Below are 27,179 nucleotides of genomic sequence, written 5' to 3'. Positions count from 1 at the left end.
CTAGGTTTGGATCTTACCTTAGCCGTGTGTTTTCTGAGTGGTTTCAGAAACATCTTTGAATCTCAGTTTTTATCCCTATGAATGAATAAAATCATACCGCTTCCCTCATTGACCTTTATCATTAAAATATATACTATATAATAAATATAAAGAGTTCACAGCATATTGCTACATGCTAATTTGAATAGTTAACAAAAAGTTAACTATTTTGATAAAAGTGGAATATTTCTTCCTTATGATATCTTATGTACCTGACACCAAATATAAATATGAAACACTAGTGGTATTCAAATAGAAATGGGATGATTTTACTATAATCTAATCATTACTAGCATGAGACAGGATTTGAAACAAAACACTATTAGTTTCAGGAAATAGGTGCCGTAATTAATATACCTAAAATCCTAAGAGAGACATCTTTAAAACTGTTAAATAAGATACCACCCAAAGTCAGCATCTCATTTGTGTATGGGGGAATCATTCTATAGTGAAGCGGAATTGTGTCTGTGGCTGAAACTAAACTGAAGTCTAGGTGGCGTCTCTACTGAGTTTTTGATTTCTGTAAGTACCTAGGACACAGCTTGGGAGATAATCCATATACTTTGTGAGCTGAACTAGAGATAGATTTGGCATCTCTCATAAAAACTGAGAAGTCTGTTCCAAATAATAAATGTAGTTACTCCCACTGCTTGACGATGGAACTTAAACCCCCTCTCCTTGAGTGAGGGGTGGACTTACTGGCTAACTTCCAAAAAATAGTGGAATCTGATTGAGTTTTTCACTATTGAATAAGATTAACATCACCAGTCATATGTCATTTTGATAGCATGTTCCCTGATGCGATATGATGAGAAGGGCACTTCATCTCTGTGGTATTCTTCTAAGAAACAAATAACCTTAGTCTAATTATAAGAAAGCATCATATGCCTCCCAGTTGAGCGACATTCTTCAGAATACTTGACCAATACTCTTCAAAACTGTTGAAAGACATGAAACACAATGGATGGGAACCTGCTAAAGACCAGAAGTTCTAAATGTACAGTGGTATTCTGGATTGGATACTGAACAGGAAAAAAAAAAAAAAAAAAGTCATGATGAAATCTAAGTAAAGTCTGTAGTTAATAATATACCTGTGTTCATTCTTAGTTTTGACATATGTACCATGATTAGGTATGTTAACATATTGGAAAGCTGGGTAAGTAATATAAGGGACCTCTCTGTACTATCCTTTCAACTTTTCTATAAATCTTAAGAATTTTCAAAATAAAAAGACATAGAAAATTGAGTAACCTTCTCTTTGATATGTGCTTGAATAGAAAGCCAAACTGGCCCTTCATGAAAATGGCTTAATTACAGTTACTCTCAGGACAGAATTCTGACACATGGTTCAACTAGATGATCAAAATGCCCAATGTTGTACCATAGTAAAACTATGACTATTTCAGCTTAAAATTTTTAAAGTACATGTTACTGAATATTTATTGTGGAAATAAAAGTTTCTCAACCAAGTATGTTTGTCTAAAGTCTTAAATTTCAAACACTGTTGCTTTTGGATGATTCTAAAAGATAATTTCACTCAAAACCATACTGCTGCTGCTGCTGCTAAGTCGCTTCAGTCATGTCCTACTCTGTGCGACACCGTAGACGGCAGCCCACCAGGCTCCCCCGTCCCTGGGATTCTCCAGGCAAGAACACTGGAGTGGGTTGCCATTTCCTTCTCCAATGCATGAAAGTGAAAAGTGAAAGTGAAGTCGCTCAGTCGTGTCCGACTCTTCGCGACCCCATGGACTGCAGCCTACCAGGCTCCTCTGTCCATGGATTTTCCAGGCAAGAGTACTGGAGTGGGGTGCCATTGCCTTCTCCAAAAAGTATACTATTGGTAGTTAAATGAATCAAAGTGCTGTCTGTTAGTTTTTCATTCTAGCAAGTGCCTGTTACATGTTGACAGTTGTTTAACCTAATTGCTTCTTTCTTTTTTGGACTAGTTGAAATTAGTCCAGTTTATTGTCTGTTAGTAAAAAGTACTGGTGCAGATTTTGGGGATACAGCAGTTAAAAGAATTAAAAAAAAAAAAAAGCTGTCTCCTCATCTACTCTAAACTCCAAGCTTGGCTCTCTTCTACCAAAATGTTGGCTTTTGTAGGTACTTGGATAGGTATAAATGAGTCTTGATGTTCTGTTGGGGTACCAGTAGAGTAAAAATGGCAGTCTGTGAGGGATTTTTCCTCTCCCGTGGTACTGACAAACAGCTAATGAAGTATGTTAGTAGCCTAAGTTAAAGACTAAAAAGCAGCAAATCTTGATCTCAGTGATCTCTGCCTTCCATTCTCTCTCCTCTCCTCTGTCTTCCCCTTCCAAGGCATATTAACTTTGACTTCTATGTAAGTTACCATCAGAATGGCAAGAAGTACCTGAAATGATGGGATGATTTTTCCTTGTCTTTGAACTTGTAAAAGTAGATGGAGATTGTAAGTAAAAGGATATTGGAGTACTAGGATGCTGGCTTCAGGACCTACACCATGATAAGTTACATACTTCAGATCAGTGTGCTTAGAGGGATCTTTGCCTTACAACAACCTCAGGGAGGGACTTCATATAAAATTCACACCAGGGTGATCTGAGTGCAACATTGTGAAAACAGGAGATAACAACTCATTTGAAGGGGCATAAAAGACAGAGACAAGAGGTAAGAGGGAATCAAGTTATGTACTCAATGAAATAGAACTAGTGTGGAAGCTTTTATGGAATCTTTCAACTTTATTTCTTGTAAGTGCATCTGAAATTCAAGTAGACTACCAAAGGTGACATTCTGCCTCTTTAAATTATTATTTTTCTGTATTCACCCAAATTAGTAAACTGAAGATCTCAAAGCATGGACCAAAAACATAAAATGAGAGAAAATATAAAGGCATAGGAGACTTACCAGGACTGTTAAGAATAATTGGAGAAGAAACAAGATGGGTAAAAAAGATACCCTGAAACACTTTGTACCAGTAAAAACTTAAAAATGTTGAGGAAAATATTACAAAATTCCTTTCAGATGTGTAGCTCAGTACACAAAAGTAAGGAACATTTTCTCATATGCCAAAAATGAATATCAAACAAAATAGGAGTTAAAATTCTTAAGAAACAAGATCATATTGAAACAAGCTATTTAGCTTTTAAAAAAATACCAAAAATAACTTCTGGAAATGAAAAGGTACTAACTTAACAACTCCATGGACATGTTAAACAGATTATGTACTTAAGAAAGAATTGGAGAGTTTTTATCATAAATGGATGTTGAATTTTGTCAAAGGCTTTCTCTGCATCTATTGAGATAATCATATGGTTTTTATTTTTCAATTTGTTAATGTGGTGTATTACATTGATTGATTTGTGGATATTGAGGAATCCTTGCATCCCTGGGATAAAGCCCACTTGGTGTATGATCTTTTTAATGTGTTGTTGGATTCTGATTGCTAGAATTTTGTTAAGGATTTTGGCATCTGTGTTCATCAGTGATATTGGCCTGTAGTTTTCTTTTTTTGTGGCATCTTTGTCAGGTTTTGGTATTAGGGGGATGGTGGCCTCATAGAATAAATTTGGAAGTTCACCTTCCTCTGCAATTTTCTGGAAGAGTTTGAGTAGGATAGGTGTTAGCTCTTCTCTAAATTTTTGGTAGAATTCAGCTGTGAAGCCATCTGGACCTGGGCTTTTGTTTGCTGGAAGATTTCTGATTACAGTTTCAATTTCCGTGCTTGTGATGCGTCTGTTAAGATTTTCTATTTCTTCCTGGTCGAGTTTTGGAAAGTTGTAATTTTCTAAGAATTTGTCCATTTCTTCCACGTTGTCCATTTTATTGGCATATAATTGCTGATAGTAGTCTCTTATGATCCTTTGTATTTCTGTGTTGTCTGTTGTGATCTCTCCATTTTCATTTCTAATTTTATTGATTTGAATTTATGATAAAAACTCCCCAGAAAGCAGGAATAGAAGGAGCATACCTCAACATAATAAAAGCTGTATATGACAAACCCACAGCAAACATTATCCTCAATGGTGAAAAATTGAAAGCATTTCCTCTAAAGTCAGGAACAAGACAAGGGTGCCCACTCTCACCATTACTATTCAACATAGTTTTGGAAGTTTTGGCCACAGCAATCAGAGCAGAAAAAGAAATAAAAGGAATCCAAATTGGAAAAGAAGAAGTAAAACTCTCACTATTTGCAGATGACATGATCCTCTACATAGAAAACCCTAAAGACTCCACCAGAAAATTACTAGAACTAATCAATGACTATAGTAAAGTTGCAGGTTATAAAATCAACACACAGAAATCCCTTGCATTCCTATACACTAATAACGAGAAAATAGAAAGAGAAATTAAGGAAACAATTCCATTCACCATTGCAACAAAAAGAACAAAATACTTAGGAATATATCTACCTAAAGAAACTAAAGACCTGTATATAGAAAACTATAAAACACTGGTGAAAGAAATCAAAGAGGACACTAATAGATGGAGAAAAATATACCATGTTCATGGATTGGAAGAATCAATACAGTGAAAATGAGTATACTACCCAAAGCAATTTATTGATTCAATGCAATCTCTATCAAGCTACCAATGGTATTCTTCACAGAGGTAGAACAAATTATTTCACAATTTGTATGGAATACAAAAAACCTCGAATAGCCAAAGCAATCTTGAGAAAGAAGAATGGAACTGGAGGAATCAACCTGCCTGACTTCAGGCTCTACTACAAAGCCACAGTCATCAAGACAGTATGGTACTGGCACAAAGACAGAAATATAGATCAATGGAACAAAAGAGAAAGCCCAGAGATAAATCCACGCACATATGGACACCTTATCTTTGACAAAGGAGGCAAGAATATACAATGGATTAAAGACAATCTCTTTAACAAGTGGTGCTGGGAAAACTGGTCAACCACTTGTAAAAGAATGAAACTAGAGCACTTTCTAACACCACACACAAAAATAAACTCAAAATGGATTAAAGATCTAAACGTAAGACCAGAAACTATAAAACTCCTAGAGGAGAATATAGGCAAAACACTCCCCGACATACATCACAGCAGGATCCTCTATGACCCACCTCCCAGAATATTGGAAATAAAAGCAAAAATAAACAAATAGGACCTAATTAAACTTAAAAGCTTCTGCACAACAAAGGAAACTATAAGCAAGGTGAAAAGACAGCCTTCAGAATGGGAGAAAATAATAGCAAATGAAGCAACAAACAACTAATCTCAAAAATCCTACAGCTCAACTCCAGAAAAATAAACGACCCAATCAAAAAATGGGCCAAAGAACTAAATAGACATTTCTCCAAAGAAGACATACAGATGGCTAACAAACACATGAAAAGATGCTCAACATCACTCATTATCAGAGAAATGCAAATCAAAACCACTATGAGGTACCATTTCACACCAGTCAGAATAGCTGCGATCCAAAAGTCTACAAGCAATAATTGCTGGAGACTGTGTGGAGAAAAGAGAACCCTCTTACACTGTTGGTGGGAATGCAAACTAGTACAGCCACTATGGAGAACAGTGTGGAGATTCCTTAAAAAACTGGAAATAGAACTGCCTTATGATCCAGCAATCCCACTGCTGGGCATACACTCTGAGGAAACCAGAAGGGAAAGAGACATGTGTACCCCACTGTTCATCGCAGCACTGTTTATAATAGCCAGGACATGGAAGCAACCTAGATGTCCATCAGCAGATGAATGGATAAGAAAGCTGTGGTACATATACACAATGGAGTATTACTCAGCCATTAAAAAGAATACATTTGAATCAGTTCTAATGAGGTGGATGAAACTGGAGCCTATTATACAGAGTGAAGTAAGCCAGAAAGAAAACACCAATACAGTATACTAACGCATATATATGGAATTTAGAATGATGGTAACAATAACCCTGTATACGAGACAGCAAAAGAGACACTGATGTATAGAACAGTCTTTTGAACTCTGTGGGAGAGGGAGAGGGTGGGATGATTCGGGAGAATGACATTGAAATATGTATAATATCATATATGAAATGAGTCACCAGTCGAGGTTCGATGCACAATACTGGATGCTTGGGGCTGGTGCACTGGGATGACCCAGAGGGATGGTATGAGGAGGGAGGTGGGAGAAGGGTTCAGGATGGGGAACACATGTATACCTGTGGCAGATTCATTTTGATATATGGCAAAACCAATACAATATTGTAAAGTTAAATAAAATAAAATTTAAAAAAAAGAAAGAATTGGTGAACTAGAAGAAATATGTATAAGGAGCACCTAGAAACAAAGATGACAAATAGGAAAGGAGGTTAAGTGTGTATAGAAAGAATGAAAGATTTCATAGAATAAAATACCTAAGGATAAGTTTAACCAAGGAAATTGAAAGATCTGTATACTGAAAACTATGACATTGATAAGGAAAAAAAAAAAAAGATTAAGACACAGACAAAGGTAAAGATATACATGCTCATGGTTTGGAAGAATGAATTTTGTTAAAATGCCCATACTACCCAAAGTGATCTACAGATTGAATGCAATTGCTATCAAAATGACAATGGCATTTCCTTACAGATATAGACAAACAATTCTAAAATGTTTATGGAACCACAGAAGACACTGAATAACTGAAGCACTCTTGGGAAAGAGCAAAGCTGAAGGCATCACATTTCCTGATTTTAGATTATAATCCAAACTTACAGTTTTCAAAACCGTATGCTATGCTAAGTCACTTCAGTCGTGTCCGACTCTGTGCGACCCCATAGATGGCAGCCCACCAGGCTCCCCCGTCCCTGGGATTCTCCAGGCAAGAACACTGGAGTGGGTTGCCATTTCCTTCTCCAATGCATGAAAGTGAAAAGTGAAAGTGAAGTCGCTCAGTCGTGTCCAACTCTTAGCGACCCCATGGTTTACAGCCTAACAGGCTCCTCCGTCCATGGGATTTTCCAAGCAAGAGTACTGGAGTGGGGTGCCATTGCCTTCTCTGATTCAAAACCGTATAGTCTTAGCATAAAAACAGACACTTGAATCAAAGGAACAAAATAGTCCAGAAATACAGCTGACATACATCACCAGTACTTCTTGACAAAGGAGCCAAGACATAACAACGAGGAAAAAATAATCTCTGGTGTAAATGATGGGAAAACTGGACCATGTTCAGTTCAGTTCAGTCGCTTAGTTGTGAATGACTCTTTGCGACCCCGTGGACTGCAGCATGCCAGGCCTCCCTGTCCATCAGCAACTCCCGGAGTTTACTCAAACGCATGTCCATTGAGTTGGTGATGCCATCCAAGCATCTCATCCTCTGTCATCCCCTTCTCCTCCTGCCTTCTTCCCATCTTTCCCAGCCTCAGAGTCTTTTCAAGTAAGTCAACTCTTTGCATCAGGTGGCCAAAGTATTGCAGTTTCAGCTTCAACATCAGTCCTTCCAATGAATATTCAGGACTGATCTCCTTCAGAATGGACTGGTTTCATCTCCTTGAAGTCCAAGGGACTCTCAAGAGTCTTCTCTAACACCACAGTTCAAAAGCATCAATTCTTTGGCACTCAGCTTTCTTTATAGTCCAACTCTTAGATCCATACATGACTACTGGAAAAACTGGATCCTTGACTAGACAGACTTTTGTTGGCAAAGTAATGTCTCTTATGAATATGCTGTCTAGGTTGGTCATAACTTTCCTTCCAAGGAGTAGATGTCTTTTAATTTCATGGCTGCAGTCACCATCTGCAGTGATTTTGGACCCCCCCCAAAAATAAAGTAAGGCACTGTTGCCACTGTTCCCCCATCTATTTGCCATGAAGTGATGGGACCAGATGCCATGATCTTAGTTTTCTGAATGTTGAGTTTTAAGCCAACTTTTTCATTCTCCTCTTTCACTTTCATTAAGAGGCTCTTTAGTTCTTCTTCACTTTCTGCCATAAGGGTGTCATCTGCATATCTGAGGTTATTATTTCTCCTGGCAATCTTGATTCAGCTTGTGCTTCATCCAGCACGGTGTTGCTCATGATGTACTCTGCATAGAAGTTAAATAAGTGGGGTAACAATATACAGCCTTGACGTACTCCTTTTCCTCTTTGGAACCAGTCCGTTGTTCCACATCCAGTTCTAACTGTTGCTTCTTGACCTGCATACAGATTTCTCAAGAGGCAGGTCAGGTGGTCTGGTATCCCCATCTCTTTCAGAATTTTCCTCAGTATTGTGATCCACACAGTCAAAGGCTTTGGCATAGTCAATAAAGCAGAAATAGATGTTTTTCTGGAACTCTCTTCCTTTTTCCATGATCCAGCGGATGTTGGCAATTTGATCTCTGGTTCCTCTGCCTTTTCTAAAACCACCTTGAACATCTGGAAGTTCATGGTTCACGTATTGCTGAAGCCTGACTTTGAGAAATTTTAGCACTATTTTACTGTCGTGTGAGATGAGTGCAATTGTGCAGTAGTTTGAGCATTCTTTGGCATTGCCTTTCTTTGGGATTGGAATGAAAACTGACCTTTTCCAGTCCTGTGGCCACTGCTGAATTTTCCAAATTTGCTGGCATATGGAATGCAGCACTTTCACAGCATCATCTTTTAGGATTTGAAATAGCTCAACTGGAATTCCATCACCTCCACTAGCTTTGTTCATAGTGATGCTTCCTAAAGCCCACTTGACTTCTCATTCCAGGATATCTGGCTCTAGGTGAGTGATCACACCATCTTGATTATCTTGGTCGTGAAGATCTTTCTTGTACAGTTCTTCTGTGTATTCTTGCCACCTCTTCTTAATATCTTCTGCTTCTGTTAGGTCCATAGCATATTTGTCTTTTATTGAGCCCATCTTTGCATGAAATGTTCCCTTGGTATCTCTAATTTTCTTGAAGAGATCTCTAGTCTTTCCCTTCTATTGTTTTCCTCTATTTCTTTGCACTGATCACTGAGGAATGCTTTCTTATCTCTCTTTGCTATTCTTTGGAACTCTACATTCAAATGGTTATATCTTTCCTTTTCTCCTTTGCTTTTCACTTTTCACAGCTATTTGTAAGGCCTCCTCAGACAGCCATTTTGATTTTTTGCCTTTCTTTTTCTTGGGGATAGTCTTGATCAACACCCTCTTCCAGCAACACAAGAGAAGCCTCTACACATGGACATCACCAAATGGCCAACACTGAAATCAGATTGATTATATTCTTTGCAGCCAGAGTTGGAGAAGCTCTATACAGTCAGCAAAAACAAGACTGGAAGCTGACTGTGGCTCAGATCATGAACTCCTTATTGCCAAATTCAGACTTAAATTGAAGAAAGTAGGGAAAACTACTAGACCATTCAGTTATGACCTAAATCAAATCCCTTATGATTATACAGTGAAAGTGAGAAATAGATTAACGGGACTAGATTTGATAGAGTTCCTGATGAACTATGGGCGGAGATTCATGAAAACTGGACAACCAAATGCCAGAGGATGAAACTGGAATTCTGTCTTATGCATTAGATAAAAATTATCTCAAAAAAGAAAAAATAACTCAAAATGAATTAAAGACTTGAGCATTACACCAAAAAACATAGGAGGTAAGCTCTTTGACGTCAGTCTTGGCAGTGGTTTTATGGATTTGACAACAAAAGCAAAAATAATCAGTTATATCAATCTAAAAAATTTCTGTCCATGTTTTGCAAACATAGCCGTTCGACACTTGCCCTAGCTGCCTCTTGGGTTTAGGTAATTCTGCTGTCTGGGCTGAGGAGGATTGGGTGAGGGGATCAGCTGTCCTACCTCTTTTGTGTTGTGTATTGTAGTTAGAAGGCTAATGGAAGAGAGCATTTCCTGGTGAGTGGTGTCCAGATAAATGGTTGATTATTTGATTTCTATATTAGTTAAGATGGCAAAAGCTCCTGTTACAGACAGTGAAGTTTTAGTAACTTACCACACTAGTAGTTTCTTTTTTATTCACTTAAGAGCCAAGTGGGTATCCGTAGTAGGTGATTTCTTCAAGCGATGCTCTTTTCATCTGGTACCTCTTCATCCTTATCGTAAAGCTTCTTTGTTGCTTCTATGGGGAAGAGTTTTTTCCTGTGGGCTAGACCTAAAATTGACCCACAAACTTTCTGCTCAAATTCCATGGACTAGAACTCAGTTTAGTGGCCACACCCAGCTGCAATAGAGACTAGAATTACAGTACAGCTATGGGCTCAGGAAAAAAGGAACAAAAGTTTGGTGATTATCTAGTCAGTTTATGTCATAGTTGCCAAATCCAAACAACAAGGAAAATCAATGTAAGAGATGAAATACTGAGAGTTGAAAGCCAAGAAGATCCAGATCCAGACCTGTAAGAAAGTGATGTGAATGAGAGGTGAGAAAGTGTTCCAGGAGATCTCTAATAGAGCTGTGCTGCAGTCCATGGGGTTGCAAAGAGTTGGACACAACTTAGCAACTAACTTAGCAACTGAGCAACAACAAAACTTCTAGGTATGGATTTGGAGGAGCAGTTAAATGAGCCACAAATACAAGCAGTATTGAGTTTCCTTTACTTCTGCCAAATTACTTTGCTTTGTATTCATTTTTAACCATAATTTAAAATTTTTGTTATTAAATTTTTACATAGATTATTTCATAGAATTTGGACAGAAAGGTTTTGAAAAATTTGTGCTCTGTGTGTTAATGGAAACCAATAATTTAGCATAATATAATAACTCCTAAATAGTTATTAGAAATTTGAAAATTACAGCTGTCAACATTTATACAATATTTTGTAATTTGTATACCTAACATTTCAGTTTGTGCAGATGTTTTGAGAAGTGTTTAAGTAGCAGTCTTGGTAATTTAGAAGGCAGCTATGCTATAAACTGTCATTTATTTTAGAAGGTGAAAGTTAGTAAACATAACTACTTCTGTAATTCTGTATCTGCTTATAGATTTTACTACTTATCCTAAAGTCATATGGTTATAAAATCCTGTGTGTTTAATAGTATGATGTTTTTCTCCCTTTTTCTTCAGAAGAAAAGTTGAAATCATGCATACCCACAGCCTTTTCACTCTTCTTGGAGAAAGGCTGATGTTGCACACAAACACTGTGACTGTGACCACATACAACACACTTTATGAGGTAAAAGTTTTTAACATGTGTGATGAGAATTTTAAACGTATGCAGTGGAAACTCTCTATGTGATTGAAATAGTAGTTGATCATTTAATCTAAAAAGGTAGTAATTCTTAAAAAATAATGAACGCATAGTTACATTTTAAAAACTTTGTTTTAAAACATATCCACGTACAATTATTTGGCAGTCTTCCTATGTTGCACGTATGTTTGAGTATTTAAACAGCAAAGTGTTTGTTTCAATAAAAGTATGGGAGTGAAGAGGGATGCTTGTGCCCTGTATTTATTATTTGAATAACAGTAGGTTATTTTTAATTTTCAGTCAGTACCTTTTTGATACACATTAAGTAAGTAGTACACTTAAGTAAACATCCTATCTTCTTTTTTGTTATTTTTAAGTCTGAGCAGAAATGTAAGAAAAATGCCACTGCTGGATGTCATGATCTTTTTCTGATCTGAAAGGGCCATCCATCCCTGTCTCTTGATTATTTTACTCTCCATCCCCAACTTTTATAAGTAGCTATATTCAAAAGCAGAGACATTACTTTGCTAACAAAGGTTCATCTAGTCAAGGCTATGGTTTTTCCTGTGGTCATGTATGGATGTGAGAGTTGAAGAAGGCTGAGCGCCAAAGAATTGATGCTTTTGAACTGTGGTGTTGGAGAAGACTCTTGAGAGTCCCTTGGACTGCAGGGAGATCCAACCAGTCCATTCTGAAGGAGATCAGCCCTGGGATTTCTTTGGAAGGAATGATGCTAAAGCTGAAACTCCAGTACTTTGGCCACCTCATGCGAAGAGTTGACTCATTGGAAAAGACTCTGATGCTGGGAGGGACTGGGGGCAGGAGGAGAAGGGGACGACAGAGGATGAGATGGCTGGATGGCATCACTGACTCGATGGACGTGAGTTTCAGTGAACTCCGGGAATTGGTGATGGACAGGGAGGCCTGGCGTGCTGTGATTCATGGGGTCACAAAGAGTCGGACACAACTGAGCGACTGATCTGATCTGATCTGATGTATAACTAAGCTCTCAAGTAACTTGTATAGTTTCCTCAAAGTTTTCTATATTACTTTAGGTTGAACTATTTAAAAAGTTTCATTCAAAACTCAGTGTGTTAACCTAAGTCATGAAATTAAATCATAATATAAAGTGATATCCTTATTAAATATAATTTATTGTTTTTTTTAATATATGTAAGAAAAGAGGTAAACACAGGGTATAGCCTAAAATATAGTGAAAAATCATATATCCATAATTTATATATGATTTTTCATTCTTTACTGTGACAGATGTTTACTGACTATGGGCAGTGTGTTAGGCAGTTTGCTAATTGCTAGGAATGTAGCAGTGAAAAGGATGTATAGGAATCCTGTACTCATAGAGCTTGGGTGCTAGTAGAAAAGGCAGTAAATGTTTTAGAATTCTGTCTTTTCCTTTCTATGGTTAACTTTGGTAATTTCTTGTTACTTAAAAGAAGTTTAACAAAAAAAAACTCATTGGGGGACTTCCCTGGTGGTCCAGTAGTTAAGAATCACCTTACAATGCCAGGGACATGGGTTCGATCCCTGGTCCTAGAAGATCTAAGCCCATGCCCCGCAGCTCCTGAGCCTACACTCTAGGGCCCATGGGCTGCAACTCCCGAAGTCTGGGCACCCAGAGCCCATGCTCTGTAACAAAAGAAGCACCGGAATGAGAAGCCCATGCCCCACAATGAAGAGTAGCCCCTGCTTACCGCAACTAGAGAAAGCCCATGTGCAGCAACAAACACCCAGCACAGCCAAAGATAAATAAATTAATTAAAACTGGAAAAAATAAAACAAAAAAACACCTCATTGGTTAATGACAATGAGCCACATTTTTTATAAAGATTTTTTCTTTATCTTTCTTCATTTGAAGTTGGGATCCAGACTCAGACATTATTTTCTTATTTACTGATTTTCTAAGTTTTTTTTTTTTTTTAATGACAACAGCCAAATGTTTACAGTCCCCAATTTAAACGTTTTAAAGATGTGCACTGAAAAGTGATTTCAAACAGAATTTGTTCTTGGAATTCCTAATGAATCTTTCCTTCTATAGATACTGGCTTTAGTTTTGTCTGTATTTGTAACAAACAAAATTTGAAGACTGTAGAGTTAAAATAGTTTAGAAGTATGTGGAATTTACTGGTAGACCCTTTAAAAGATGTATTTCTTTTGATTTGAACAAATAGACATTTTTTGCAGATTCTTTGTATATCTATAATTTGCAATTATGAATTTTTTTTCTAAATGAAATTCAATTTCTGTCTTTCAGATTTTGACAGAGCAAGTATGTACTCAAGTTGTACACAAACCACATCCAGAGCCAGATTCTACAGTGAAAATTCAGAATCCAAGTGAGCAAAAAGCAATTCTTTAATGCAGTAGTAACATGGTAACATGTGAAACTAAATCAAAACTTTTCCCAACCACGTGAGTCGGTATGGCATTTATAGTTTAACTTAACGGCATTTACAACTCGCCTACCATCATGCTAAGCATTTAGTTGAAAATCAGTAAATACTATTTGAGCAGAAAATACAATGCAGTTATAAATCTTTACTGTAACTTTTATTTGTTTTCAGTGATTCTTAAAGTGGTGGCAACTTTGTTGAAAAACTCTACACCAAGTGCAGAACTCATGGAAGTTCGCCGTTTATTTTTATCTGATATGATAAAACTTTTTAGTAACAGCCGAGAAAATAGAAGGTGAGTAGTTTGAATACAATAACAAAGCTTTATCCCATAACTAATCTTATTTTCTCTCCATTATTTTCAGTCTCTTGCAAAGAAAAAATTTACATATCCTATATTGCTAATGCTTTTAATCATTAGAAAAGGCATTTACTTTTATTTATTTTTATATAATTTTATTTAACTTTATGGGTAATATATTTTAATTGTATATATGAATATACATACACCAAACCCCTTATTTAAAATGTACAATTCCTTTTCCTGGTCATTGTCTACCACCAACAGTACTTTAAATGAAATTATGTTGGATTTACTCAGATCATCTGCGCTTCTCTTAAGGTGGTCTGGTAACTGATTATCATGTATTTTTAAATTGGTTGGCTAGGACATGAGGTACAATTTGGAACCACGGTTCCTGCATGAGTTAAATTTAACAAATATTGATTGAATGTCTGCCATATATAAAGCACTGTGCTACACAGGTTGTCTTGGTGTACATCTTATTTGGTACAGTTTAGTGGGAAAGATAACAGTGAAATGATGATTAATTTATAATGTGTTAAGTGCATTGTGAGTACTACATGTGATGAGGGAGTAGGGAAACAATAACTAATCTAACTGGAAGAGCTGGGAAAGCAATTGTAAATTATAGTATGGATTTATCTAGGTAGAAAAATGGAGAAAGTCATTCCAGGTTAAAATATTAAATGTGCAGAATAACTGTATACTTTGATTTACCTAAGTCAGATCATATTTTTGCTATTTATCTCAAATAGTAAATTCTAATATAATCTAAGAATTTTTAATGAGTTTCTCTCCCCCCTCCCCCCTCACCCCACAAGATGCTTATTGCAGTGTTCAGTGTGGCAAGATTGGATGTTTTCTCTTGGCTATATCAATCCTAAAAATTCTGAGGAACAGAAGATCACAGAGATGGTCTACAATATCTTCCGGATTCTTTTGTATCATGCCATAAAATATGAATGGGGAGGCTGGAGAGTCTGGGTGGATACACTCTCAATAGCCCATTCCAAGGTAACAAGGGATTTAACATTTTACACCACCAGGATTTCAGCTGTGTATTAAATGTCTGTAAACACTCTGTTGGCGCCATCTTGTGGGCATCTTGCATTATGGCTGATTCCTTTATCACAATTTTCTTTCTGCTCTGTTTGTTTTTCTCTGTATTTTAGGGGTCCTGTTATAATTAAATTTTACACTCTAGATGTGACCCCCACATATGTTTTATAGGATATCTGGGAACTTATGTCTGAGTCTTTTAACTCAAACATCTATACTGGGTCTTATAAGAATGTTTCATGAAATAGAGTCTGATACATACTTTTTAAGCCTTTCTAAATTGGAAATTGTTTTTAAGTGAATAATAAATGCATTTAAAGTACTTAAGTTTAGTGTTGTTCTTAATTGCATAATCTTTATTTTTAATCCTAAGAATCCATGTTTTTTTATATTTTAAATATTGTCTGATTTGGGGGAAAAGGAAGTAGTGAATTAAAATTTAGAATATGTACATACTAGAGTACAGAAGTTCAGTTAAGATTTCTCATCATGTGGTGGTGTCATAGGAAAAGCATAGGTGTCAGAAGTTGGCTTTTGATCCAATCTCTGCCACAGTTCAATTTTGTGGCATTAGGAAACTGATTTAATCCCTTTGCATAGTGGTTATTAGGCTTTGTTGGCTGTGCATCCTCTAATAACAACTACTCAACTCTGTCATGCATTGTGAAAATAACCATAATCAATGTGTAAAGTTTGAACACGGCTGTATTCCAAACAGGAAATAAGCAGATTTGATCCATGAGCCATAGTTTGCTAAGCCCTACTTTGGGGACTTGATTTTTTTTCTGTAAAATAAAGGGGTTTTATATTAAGGTAATCCTCAAAGCAAGATCTCAACCTTAAATTCTATTATACGGTCATTTTAAATATAAATTATCATCATGTGTCTACAGTATTTTAAACATTAAAAATTTTAAAGACCTTTATTCTGTGATAAATTTATATTGTATAATATATCAGCGCCTCATTTTTATCATTGCATTAATAAGTTTGATAGTAGTGTTTTATGGGGAAACTCATTGCAAGTCTTTGTGTGAGAATTATATATTATTTCTAGCTACACTGTGTACTGATTATTCCTAAACGAGACTATATAAAGTAACAAATTAAACTAGTCTTTATAAAGATGCAATGTTTTAACGTTTTATAACTATATATTTATAAATATGTGTTATTTTTTTGACCTCACTTGTTGCAATAGACACACTTTTTTTTTTTAATATACGGTGAATATTGATATAGTAATAGTACTTTGGGGCTTCCCTGATGGCTTAGACAGTAAAGAATCTGCCTGCAGTGAAGGAGACCTGGGTTCGATCCTTGGGTGGGAAAGATCCCCTGGAGAAGGAAGTGGAAACCCACTCCAGTGTTCTTGCCTGGGAAATCCCATGGACAGAGGAACCTGGCGAGCTGCAGTCCATGGGGCTGCAAAGAGTTGGACATGACTGAGTGACTAAAACACTCACACACTCACACATACTCACACACCATGGTACTTTGGATATTGTGTATTATTAGCCAATTCTGTTTTAGCTCAAATAAATAAAATATGTAGGAGTTCAGCTGGCATATTAACTGGGATAACATTGAAATACTTCACTTAAAGATATCATTTTATTTAAATCTTTAATGCTAGTTTACCTGTGCATTGACAAATCATGTAATAAATCATATATGACTATTTTGATGATATTCTAATTATTTGATGAAGTTAAGCATTTGTCTTAGGGTTATTAATATATATTTGATACCTTAAAATTACTGATACCATTTTTGCTATTATCATAAGTTTATATCTTTTTTTTTCTTTTAACATATACAAAAATGCCTTTAAGTGTTTTCTTTACCCATTTCTAAGGTCACTTATGAAGCACATAAGGAATACCTAGCCAAAATGTATGAAGAATATCAGAGACAAGAGGAGGAAAACATTAAAAAGGGAAAGAAGGGAAATGTGAGCACCATCTCTGGTCTCTCATCACAGACAACAGGAGCAAAAGGTGGAATGGAAATTCGAGAGATAGAGGACCTCTCACAAAGCCAGAGCCCAGAAAGTGAGACAGATTACCCTGTCAGCACAGACACGAGAGACTTGCTTATGTCAACAAAAGTGCCCGATGATATTCTTGGGAATTCAGATAGACCAGGAAGTGGTGTGCATGTGGAAGTACATGATCTTTTAGTTGACATAAAAGCAGAGAAAGTGGAAGCAACAGAAGTGAAGCTTGATGATATGGATTTATCACCAGAGACTTTAGTAGGTGGAGAGAATGGTGCTCTTGTGGAGGTTGAGTCTTTGTTGGATAATGTGTATAGTGCTGCTGTTGAGAAACTCCAGAACAATGTACATGGAAGTGTTGGTATTATTAAAAAAAATGAAGAAAAGGATAACGGTCCATTGATAACATTAGCGGATGAGAAGGATGAACTTCCCAACAGTAGCACATCATTTCTCTTTGATAAAATACCCAAGCAGGAGGAGAAACTCCTTCCTGAACTTTCTAGCAATCACATTATTCCACATATTCAGGACACTCAAGTACATCTTGGTGATGATCTTGGATTGCTTGCTCACATGACTGGTAGTGTTGACTTGACTTGTACATCAAGTATAATAGAAGAAAAAGAGTTCAAGATCCATACAACTTCAGATGGAATGAGCAGTATTTCTGACAGAGACTTAGCATCATCATCTAAAGGGTTAGAATATGCTGAAATGACCGCTACGACCCTGGAAACGGAATCTTCTGGTAGCAAAATTGTACCAAATGTTGATGCAGGAAGTATAATTTCAGACACTGAGAGATCTGACGATGGCAAAGAGTCAGGAAAGGAAATCCGTAAAATCCAGACCACCACCACGACGCAAGTAAGTTACCCTTTATGTGCGCAAAATTCATTGAAGACATACGGAGTTGTTAGCACCAAAACAGAGTAATTTCTTATCAGTCACACCATGTTTATACTTAATTATGGTAGAATAATAATTTATGGAATTGAGTGGTGTGGGTTTACATATAAAATAAATTCAAAATATCTGAATCAGATATCCACCTCTACCACGTTCTGTGTGTATAACTTTGCTCAACCTCTCTGGGCCTGAATTTTCTCATATAGTACAAGAAGAGCTTGTGCCAGATTGAAACATGACCTTTAAGGTCTCTACCAGTTTGAATATTTTCTGTCTCTGTGACTACTTTTACACATTTGCACTCAAGATCTTCATTCTGAATACTTGATTAATTTTAACCTTTTAAGCTTCAAGTCCAACCCTGTTCTATGAATTATAGAGAAGAGGACTTGGAGTCCATATTAACCTAATTAATGAAATGAACAGGAAAGGGAAAAGGGAACTGTTATTTATCAAGTGCTTACTATGTTCCGGGCTTCCCTTGTGGCTCAGCAGGTTAGCCTGCAATGCGGGAGACCTGGTTTGAATCCTGGGTTGGGAAGATCCCCTGGAGAAGGGAAAGGCTACCCACTCTAGTATTCTGGCCTGGAGAATCCCGCGGACTACAGTCCATGGAGTCACAGAGTCGTCGGACACTACTGAGTGACTTTCACTTCACTACTGTGTTCCAGGCACTGTGCCATATGTTTTCAGATTTAATCCTCACGGCAGCCCTGTAAGGCAGACAACATGGCTGAGAAAATTTGCAATTAGCAGTGAGAGTTTTCCTTATAGCCACATGTATGGGGATTTGTATGAGAAAATTAAAGACTCTCAGGCTTGGTAGTGAGGAAATGTTGGTGCTGCAGTTGTGCCTCACCATACTAAAGCTAGAAACAGATGATGTTTTCTGATATGAATTTTAATTGTTAAGCTTTGAGTATATACTTGCCACTAAATAATACCTTATGTTTAAGAGTTGAAGAAATTTTTACCCTTAGTGACTTGGTTTTTGTTGCTGTTGCCTGGGTTTTCCATTCACCTTTTAATATCAAAGAATAATTTAGCATGTGTCCATTAGCATTATGTTAGAAAGAGTACACTGTACCTCACCTCACTAGTGTCTTTGTATTCAAATAAGAATCTTTGAAAATATATTCTGTATGTGGAAAAGGTATTTTTATTTTCTGTTAAATACTGCCGTTTTGTATTTTTGTGGCAGTTGTGCTACCGTGATAATTAGCAGAGGAATGAAAATGCTAAATTAAGCCCAAGTTTAAAATAAAGGAAACCATGGTACATTGTTTACTGAGCTTAATAATACTAGGTTTGCCTGGTTTTCATTCTGAGTTCACAGACCTTTGTCTGGTTTTCTAAATTATAAAAGACATTTGTTTTTCTCAGTTGAAATATTGTAAGTGAAATTCACTTTGAAGTTAACTTGAATCTGTTCAAGTAATATTTCTTTTAATCTTGTATTTCTGATTATAATTAGTTGATGATATATATCCAGTATTTTTCACTTTGAGTATTTGCTCACTTTCATAAAGAAGGAATGTGGTCTAATGTAAAGGCTCAAAAAGGGCAAAAGAGGACCTGGTTTTCAGTGTGAACTTTGATGTTAAACTTAAGTATTGGATTGCCTTGTCTAGTTTCTGAAACAGAATAAAAATAATAATAGTATCCTTTTCTTGTCAGAAAATCTCCTGTGCAAGCAATTACCAGGTGAATGATAAGAGCAGATATACTAATCTATTAAAGTCATATGCAAAAGCTTTGCTCACTTAACCGTACTTAACTGTTTTCATTTTGAAATCAGACATTTCTTTTGCACGATACAAAAGTCCATCTTTTCCATCTCTAGGCTGTTCAGGGTCGGTCTATCACACAACAGGACAGAGATCTCCGAGTTGATTTAGGATTTCGAGGAATGCCAATGACGGAGGAACAGCGGCGCCAGTTCAGCCCAGGGCCACGCACTACAATGTTTCGTATTCCTGAGTTTAAATGGTCTCCAATGCACCAGCGACTTCTCACCGATTTGCTATTTGCATTAGAAACAGATGTACATGTTTGGAGGAGGTAGAAATGTTTCTTTTCTATAAATAAGACTACTTTTAGTGGAAAAAAAAATGACTATTTTAGATTAGTGAAATTACCTGATTATTAAGTAAATTATATCATTAAAAAATCTCACAAATGTATTCAAAAGAACACTGGAGTTTCTGTAGAAACATAAATATTTTCATAAGAGTTATGACTATGGGGTGGTTCACATTAAAAACTAATCAAGAATTTAGGCTTAAATTGATTAAAAAGCAAAACTTTGACATCTGCCATCTCCTATTCTATATACAAAAGAGAATGAAACAAAAAAAGGTTCAATACTGGTTCAGATAAATTTCTACATTTTTATCTTTCGATGTTAAAATTAATGTCATATACTACATTTATTCTTGGTAATAAGATTTAACACATAGTGCTAAAATTTTAAAATCACTTATGACATCATTTTTAGAGCTTGTACTGTTTAAGTGGTAAGTGGACATCATTTCAGATATAATCATTGAAAGAAAATAACATAAAAAAGTTCAATTGTTTTATGTTTTTCAGTTTAAATAAATTGAATAAATTTCAAAAAAGAAAACAAAGCCTACATGAATGTTAAAATTACCTTGCCTCACTTCCAGTTTTATTTTGTAATAGCACATATGCAACAGATTAATCAGTTTTGAAATGTCATATGTTCATGCAGATAAATTAGGAAGCAGATGGCTGTACATAGCAATACCCTACCGTCAGCGATTCAAAAAATCAGTGGCACAATATTCTTAACACGCAAATAACTTCCTTTGCTTTTCTTGGTTATCCTTCGAAGATTCAAGGTGGTTGCTTCAGCTCCCAGAATCAATTCAACCTAGGAAACTTCCCTCAACTAGAAGGCAGGACTCTTCTGCTGCGGCTCTCACCCCATTCTTCCTTCCTGTTCTTCCTTGTGTCTTTTTTCCTCCTCCTCTCTCTCCTTTTTCTTCTCCTCCACTTCCTCCTATTCTGTTCTTCTACTTTTTCTAAGTGTATCCCCTCATGAAATTCCGTATTGATATCTCATATGTCAGCTGGATCATATGTTTTCTCTAAGTCAATTACCAGAAGACAGGAATGGAATTATAATGATTGGCCTCCACAAACACAGTAGCCGTGTTTTTAGCTGCTCACAAACACAGTAGCTGTGGTGAAACCAATCTTTCCTGTACCTGATGTAGCTCAGCAATAGAACAAAATCTACATCACATTAGCAGGGAAAAAGAAATAACTTTACAGAGGAAATCAGCCTCTGCCATAGACAGTTTTTAGTTCTGATTTTATTTGGTTAATTTGTCCGTAGTCTACTTACGTGATAGAAACAATGGTCTTTCCATTGCTAATGTTACATGGTAAGATACCCGGGGGGGGGGGGGGGGGGGGGGGGTGGTAAATAAGGAGACTGGAATACCGTGAAATACGTTACTATTAACATGAGTATCAATGTGTGGAGAGACATTGTATAATTTACTACCTGTTATATTTTAGTAGCTGCTGAGTGAGTGATACTCAACTTTCCTTCTCTTAACATTATGTGTGTCTTTCAGTGCTTTATTTCATGAACTCTCATAAAATTCCCCAGACATAATTTTGTGTAATTTAACAAAATTTTTAAAAAGTTTAAATGATAGATAGCACTTTAGTTTTTAGGACATGGGAAATCATTCTGAGATCTAAGATATTATAGATGATGTTTTGCAATTCAGAAAAGGTTAGAATCATTGACTTAAATTTGATCATGGAGTAAAATTTTTTCTGTTAGAGAATAGTTCATATTCTTGATCTACAATCAAACTGAAGCAGTGCATGTATTTTTCTGGGAATCAGTATTATATGTTTTGTATGGCAAAGCTGCACTGCTGACTTTTGAGGTCTTTTCCATTTTTTATTCAGTAAGTACTTGAATTTTTACTGACTCATTTATGCTACCCTGTCATGTAACTTCTGTGACTAACAGTATATGTTTTCAATATGTCTGGTCAAAGCTGGAGCTGCGGTCTGGTGATACAACAATTTGTCAGCTAACTATCCACTTCCTCTGCTTTTCAATACCAAACAACTAGCTTTTGGCAAAAATAAATGTTTCAGCCAAATTCATTGACCTAGTCATGTGTCTTTGAGTCGAATTAGGACACTGTAGTGTTTTAAGCAGAAATAAAATAATAAGTTAATATGCTTGGACTCACAAAAAATCCATGATGAGATGAATGCTGGTTTTGGTAATATGACATCTAAATTGTTGTAAATTATTTTCTTTTCTAGTAACTCCATTTTAAATTTGCCTAGCTCTTATTTTTCACTTTAAAAATGACATTAAAAATAAGTTGTAAACTTTTTATTCTTAAACCAAAGAAATGTTTGTTTGTGTTTTGTTTTTCTGCTATTTTAGCCATTCCACAAAGTCTGTGATGGATTTTGTCAATAGCAATGAAAATATTATTTTTGTACATAACACAATTCACCTCATTTCCCAAATGGTAGACAACATCATCATTGCTTGTGGAGGAATTCTACCTTTGCTCTCTGCTGCTACATCACCAACTGTAAGTACTTTGACTCCATCTAGTGGTTATGTTTTATAATTACATTATCAGAGCATGTCAGTGGCGTTCTGTACTATAAACATGGATTTTAACAAGACTTGTTCACCTGAGAAGTTTTTAACCATATAATTTGAAATTACATACATTTTTATTCTCACTTCTTTTAATTGTCAATGTTGGGTTTCAGCTGTGTGTATTTATGAAAATATTTATCTGATAATTTTGATGAATGTAACTTAGAGCTATAACCATAAATGGTTTAACTTTATTTTCTCTATATTGTTTATCTTTTCAAATCTACATTAAAATAAACTGTTAAAATTCTTGTTATGTAAATCTTAAATTTTGGAATACAAGTACGTATTTATTATATAACAGAGTCATGAATCTAAAATAGGAAAAAGACATCTTTAGATATTCAGTCTTATATGATTAGCTTAAAATATTATTTTTAAGCTATTTATAGTAGTTTTATATTTCTATTCTTTGAGATTTAATCTTGAAGCCAGTAATTTGCTTCAAAAAGAGAATCAGATGAATTCTTAGAGTGTTTCTTACTTAAAATTTAGGTACCTCAAATAGAAAAACTATAAATGCATAACATTTTCTGTACTTGAAAAATTTGGTAATTCTTAAAAATCTCAAAGAACTTTATGTTAGTCATATGACATCTTTTAGAATTTTTATCTGACATGATTTTGTGGTTCAGCATTTATTTTTTAAAAATATAGACTTTCTCTTTGTAAGACATCAGAATCTATTAACATAAATTGAAAGATATTCAATGTTATTTATATGTCATTTAACATATAATAGATAAACAATTAAGTGTTTTAGTTATCATTTAAAAATATATCTCTGATTCATATAATGAAAAACAAGCTCCATAGCTAATTGATCAGATGGGCGAGAATATGCTTCTCATATTAATAACTGTGTTCTTGCTGCCATATTGGAAACTCATCCGTAAGCCCAAAATAGATCACTTTTCCAGAGAGAAACTTGCCATTTTATTAGGATGTCTTTTACTTGTTGAGGCAGTGTTTCCAAACTGATGTCTGGTTTTATTTCATCATTAACAAGCTTTTTCTACATGACTTTTTCTCACTCTCCCTTTGTCATTATCCCTGAAGCAGCACTGAAACTTAAATATTAGCAGCAAAAGAGTGTATACATCCTCAGCACACTTCTGCCTCACACATATATTTCTCTTTCATCCATGAATTTATTCAAGAGTCTCCAAAGGCAAGAAGGCTAGTTCAGGAGGGAGTGCAACAGAACAGGTCCTAATTAGGGCCTTCATGAAATTAGCAGCTGACCAAGGAAACAGAATCAGGAAGAAAAACAGCTGATGGTGTGGGAAGGGTGCAGATATCCTGTAACATACCATCCCTTCTCTTTCATCTCTGATTTCCTCCCGTAACTTATACCAAATTCTGGTAAATTGAGAGTTGCATGTGATGTTAAGAATACATTCTAATATTGAGACAGGAAGAGGTTTTTGCCTCTTCTATCCATTGAAGATTGACTTAATGTTTCATCCTGGGATTTTTCTACATCATATACTTTTTTTATGTTTATGTATTATCATTGTTATCAGGAAATTTTAAAAAGTTATATTGAAATTTACTTTAAAGTATAATACTGTTTTAAAATCTTCTGTAGAACAGAAGCGATCTTTATATAAAATTAGCAGTAGATAAGAAAAGTTTTATAAATTTGAAATATTTATGAGTTTTCTAAACTAGAAGATCTCCATCAAGATAGAGAAAATAATAAAGTATTAATAAACATTATGAATTAAATAATAAATATACTACCAAAATTTGCTCATTTTTTGTTTTATAATGAATGTATAATAAAGACACTGATATTTTGACTTCCAAAATTATTACCTATGCAGTTATAACTACCATAGTTCAGAAGTTAAAACTACAGTACTTATTTCTTTAGACTGTTTTCAATAGACTTTGGAATTCATTCAATTGTAGAAACTTTTCTTCATTGTCTCTGTCTCTGTATTTCTGCTATTTTGGCTGATTAACTGATTGCACCTGTACCTGCTTCTACAGCACAGCTAACTTTATATTCTTTGAATGAATTGCTTCCTTAAAAGAAATACCAAGAACCTTTTATCCCACTTCCTACTGGGAGAAAACATGGTGCCAATTTTGAGTAATGTTTTCTGTTCCTTGATTGCCTAATTCTCTTGCTAAAAATTTTAATGTAATAGTGGGAAAAAGTGAGCAAGGAGGATGTTGAATAAAGGAAGAAATTAAAACTAAAGACATGGAGCTTTTTAACTTAGATTTTTAAAGAAACTTTTATTGGAGTGTAGTTGATTTACAATATTGTGTTAACTTTCTTTAAATTAGATTTAAAATATTAATATAAAAAGCTGAAAGAGAATTCTGGATGGAATAAGTCAAAAAGGAAACATTGTCAATATGCATATTACCAAAGGGGGAAGCGTTGTCATGGATACCCTAGAATTTCAATCCTAGATATATGAAGAGAGATAGAGACATTTGAAACTAATGTTTGAATGATCTGTAATATTGTTTAGGTTTGTGGAGTTTTTAAAAATACTCATGTATTATATACAGATATGTATCTAAGGAATAAGTATGAGTAATATTGGTATGCAGTGGTTGATAAATGATCATATAATAAATATTTTTGGTTTTGGGGGCTATGCAGTATCTGTCTGACTACTTAAATCTGCTGTTTGCAAAAGCAGACATATTTCATAACACAGAGGAGTAAATGTGAATGTATTTTAATAAAACTTTATTTATATTTGATTTGTGGGTCCTAGGTTGCTGACCACTGACTTATGGCACCATTTTGACCTAAAATACAAATACCATAGTATAATGTTTCAGTGTAAAGCATTAAATTAAAAATTCATTAAAATTTAGTAGTTAGAGTGTAAGATAAATCCAGGTTTCCTATTAAATAAGAGCTTGCATTTGACTTAATGAGCATTTATCAAAGTTAATTTCAACAAATTCACTGAATATTGTGGTCATTATGTTTTATTAGAAGATATGTAACTTTTTCACATGCACCCAACTAAATTTTTTAGCATTTGTCACATCTAATGTTGAAATTGTATGCAATCTGGAATGGGTAAGTAGAATGCTAAGTATTCTTTATAAATCGCTATTAAAAGCTCAACCCAGGAAGATACCTTTTCTATTTCTCAGTATAAGTGTGTATCTCAAATAATTTACTCCTTTTCATCAAAAACAAGCTTGTTTTCCAATAATCAATAAGATTCAGACACGATTTTCTTTCCGGTTAGGATATAACTGAAGGCATTTGCATTCCAGCATAAGATAAATCTGTATTTTAACCTGGCTTCTACCACTTACTAGATATGATGTCAGCCTTAATTTCTTCATTTTAACAGTGCTAATTTTACTTACCCCACAGGAACTTGTGACACTTAAGTTAGGTAATGTCACTAGATGGAGAAGGCTCTTCCTGAATGTTTCCCTCTTTTACTTCCTTTTGGAGCTTTTTATTCAGAATTGTATCATGATAGAATGATCTTCCCATTTACAAAACAAGCCTGTCAAATGTAGAATTCTGAAGTTTAAAATAGGATATTTGAGCCATGTTACTTATTATGGGTGATCCACTTTGATGGCAAAAAGTAAAATGGTGTAATCTTTTCGTCTGCTGTCTCCATGGCACTGGTATAGAGGTGGTCTATTTTTTGCCCTGGGACCTTATGTGAATACCATAACTCATACTAAGGATAGCATTTGTGTATTGCTGTAGTAGTGTCATCACATGAAAAAATTTCAGCTGCTTAATCTTACTTCTAGAGAAATACTTCAGTGGAAACTTTAAGGAAAAAAAGAGTATAGATACACATTATTTGTGTTATACTGACACCTTGAACTTGAAGAATATTGGAGTTTCAGTTTTATCTAGATTATGTAAAATGTTATGTAGCATAGAAAATAAGTTACATAGAAAATAAATTACAAAAATAGTTGCAAGTCTTCAAATTAGAACAATAATTGAACTTAAATAGTCAGCTAAAGAAATTTAAAACTCTTAGTGTGTAGCTTGACTAGTCTGGTTTTGGGAAGGAGCATTATTTTTGTTCCGGCTTCCCAGGTGGCTCTAGTGGCAAAGAACCTGCCATCCAATGCAGGAGACATAAGAGACGCAGGTTCAATCCCTGAGTTGGGAAGATCCACTGGAGGAAGAAATGGCAACCCACTCCAGTATTCTTTCCTAGAGTTCATCCCAAGGACAGAGGAGCCTGGCTGGGCTACAGTCCATAGGGTTGCAAAGAGTTGGACACAACTGAAGCAACTTAGCCTGCATTATTTTGTTAACTGTTCTTGAGATTTTGAAGTTAATGTTACTATTACTAGTCAGTTGAATCCTCTCACTTATTTTCTACACTTTGTTCCAAGTTGGTCATGAATGGAAAGCAAGGAATTGGAGGGAAAAAAAGAAGATAAACAAAGAGCATAAATCAGCTACAAATTGCATAATCACTTCAGGGTTGTGGTCAACCATTTTGGTCAATCATACTGAATGTTTAGAATTTTATTCAGTTTCATTCTCTGTTACAGAAAAATAATAAAGATTGATATTTCTGCCTTTCCTAATAGTTTTATAATCATAAGAATGAAGAGCAACCATTTCTGGCAAAAAATAAAGATAAGGACTTAGTTTTAGTTTTTTACTTTTTCTTACCATTATTAGAAAATGTAGCTAATAAATTTGGAAAAACCACTAACAATTTTTTTGT

The 27,179-nt window shown here is 35.2% G+C and overlaps 1 protein-coding gene across 6 annotated transcripts in view; it reads left to right on the top strand.

Annotated features, from left to right (window-relative positions):
• The window catches only part of NBEA (neurobeachin), a 673,061-nt gene that overhangs the window by 192,468 nt on the left and 453,414 nt on the right, over positions 1–27,179 (top strand). For all 6 annotated transcript variants that reach the window (XM_059892161.1, XM_059892163.1, XM_059892162.1 and 3 more), the window contains 7 exons: positions 10,987–11,095; positions 13,383–13,464; positions 13,693–13,816; positions 14,647–14,839; positions 16,743–17,753; positions 19,639–19,856; positions 22,246–22,399. In XM_059892161.1, the coding sequence (XP_059748144.1) occupies positions 10,987–11,095; positions 13,383–13,464; positions 13,693–13,816; positions 14,647–14,839; positions 16,743–17,753; positions 19,639–19,856; positions 22,246–22,399 (1,891 nt within the window). The remainder of the gene's footprint in view (positions 1–10,986; positions 11,096–13,382; positions 13,465–13,692; positions 13,817–14,646; positions 14,840–16,742; positions 17,754–19,638; positions 19,857–22,245; positions 22,400–27,179) is intronic.

Source organism: Bos taurus, chromosome 12 (assembly GCF_002263795.3).
Source record: "Bos taurus isolate L1 Dominette 01449 registration number 42190680 breed Hereford chromosome 12, ARS-UCD2.0, whole genome shotgun sequence".
NCBI lineage: Eukaryota > Metazoa > Chordata > Mammalia > Artiodactyla > Bovidae > Bos > Bos taurus.
This window is presented reverse-complemented; position numbering and strand designations above follow the sequence as displayed.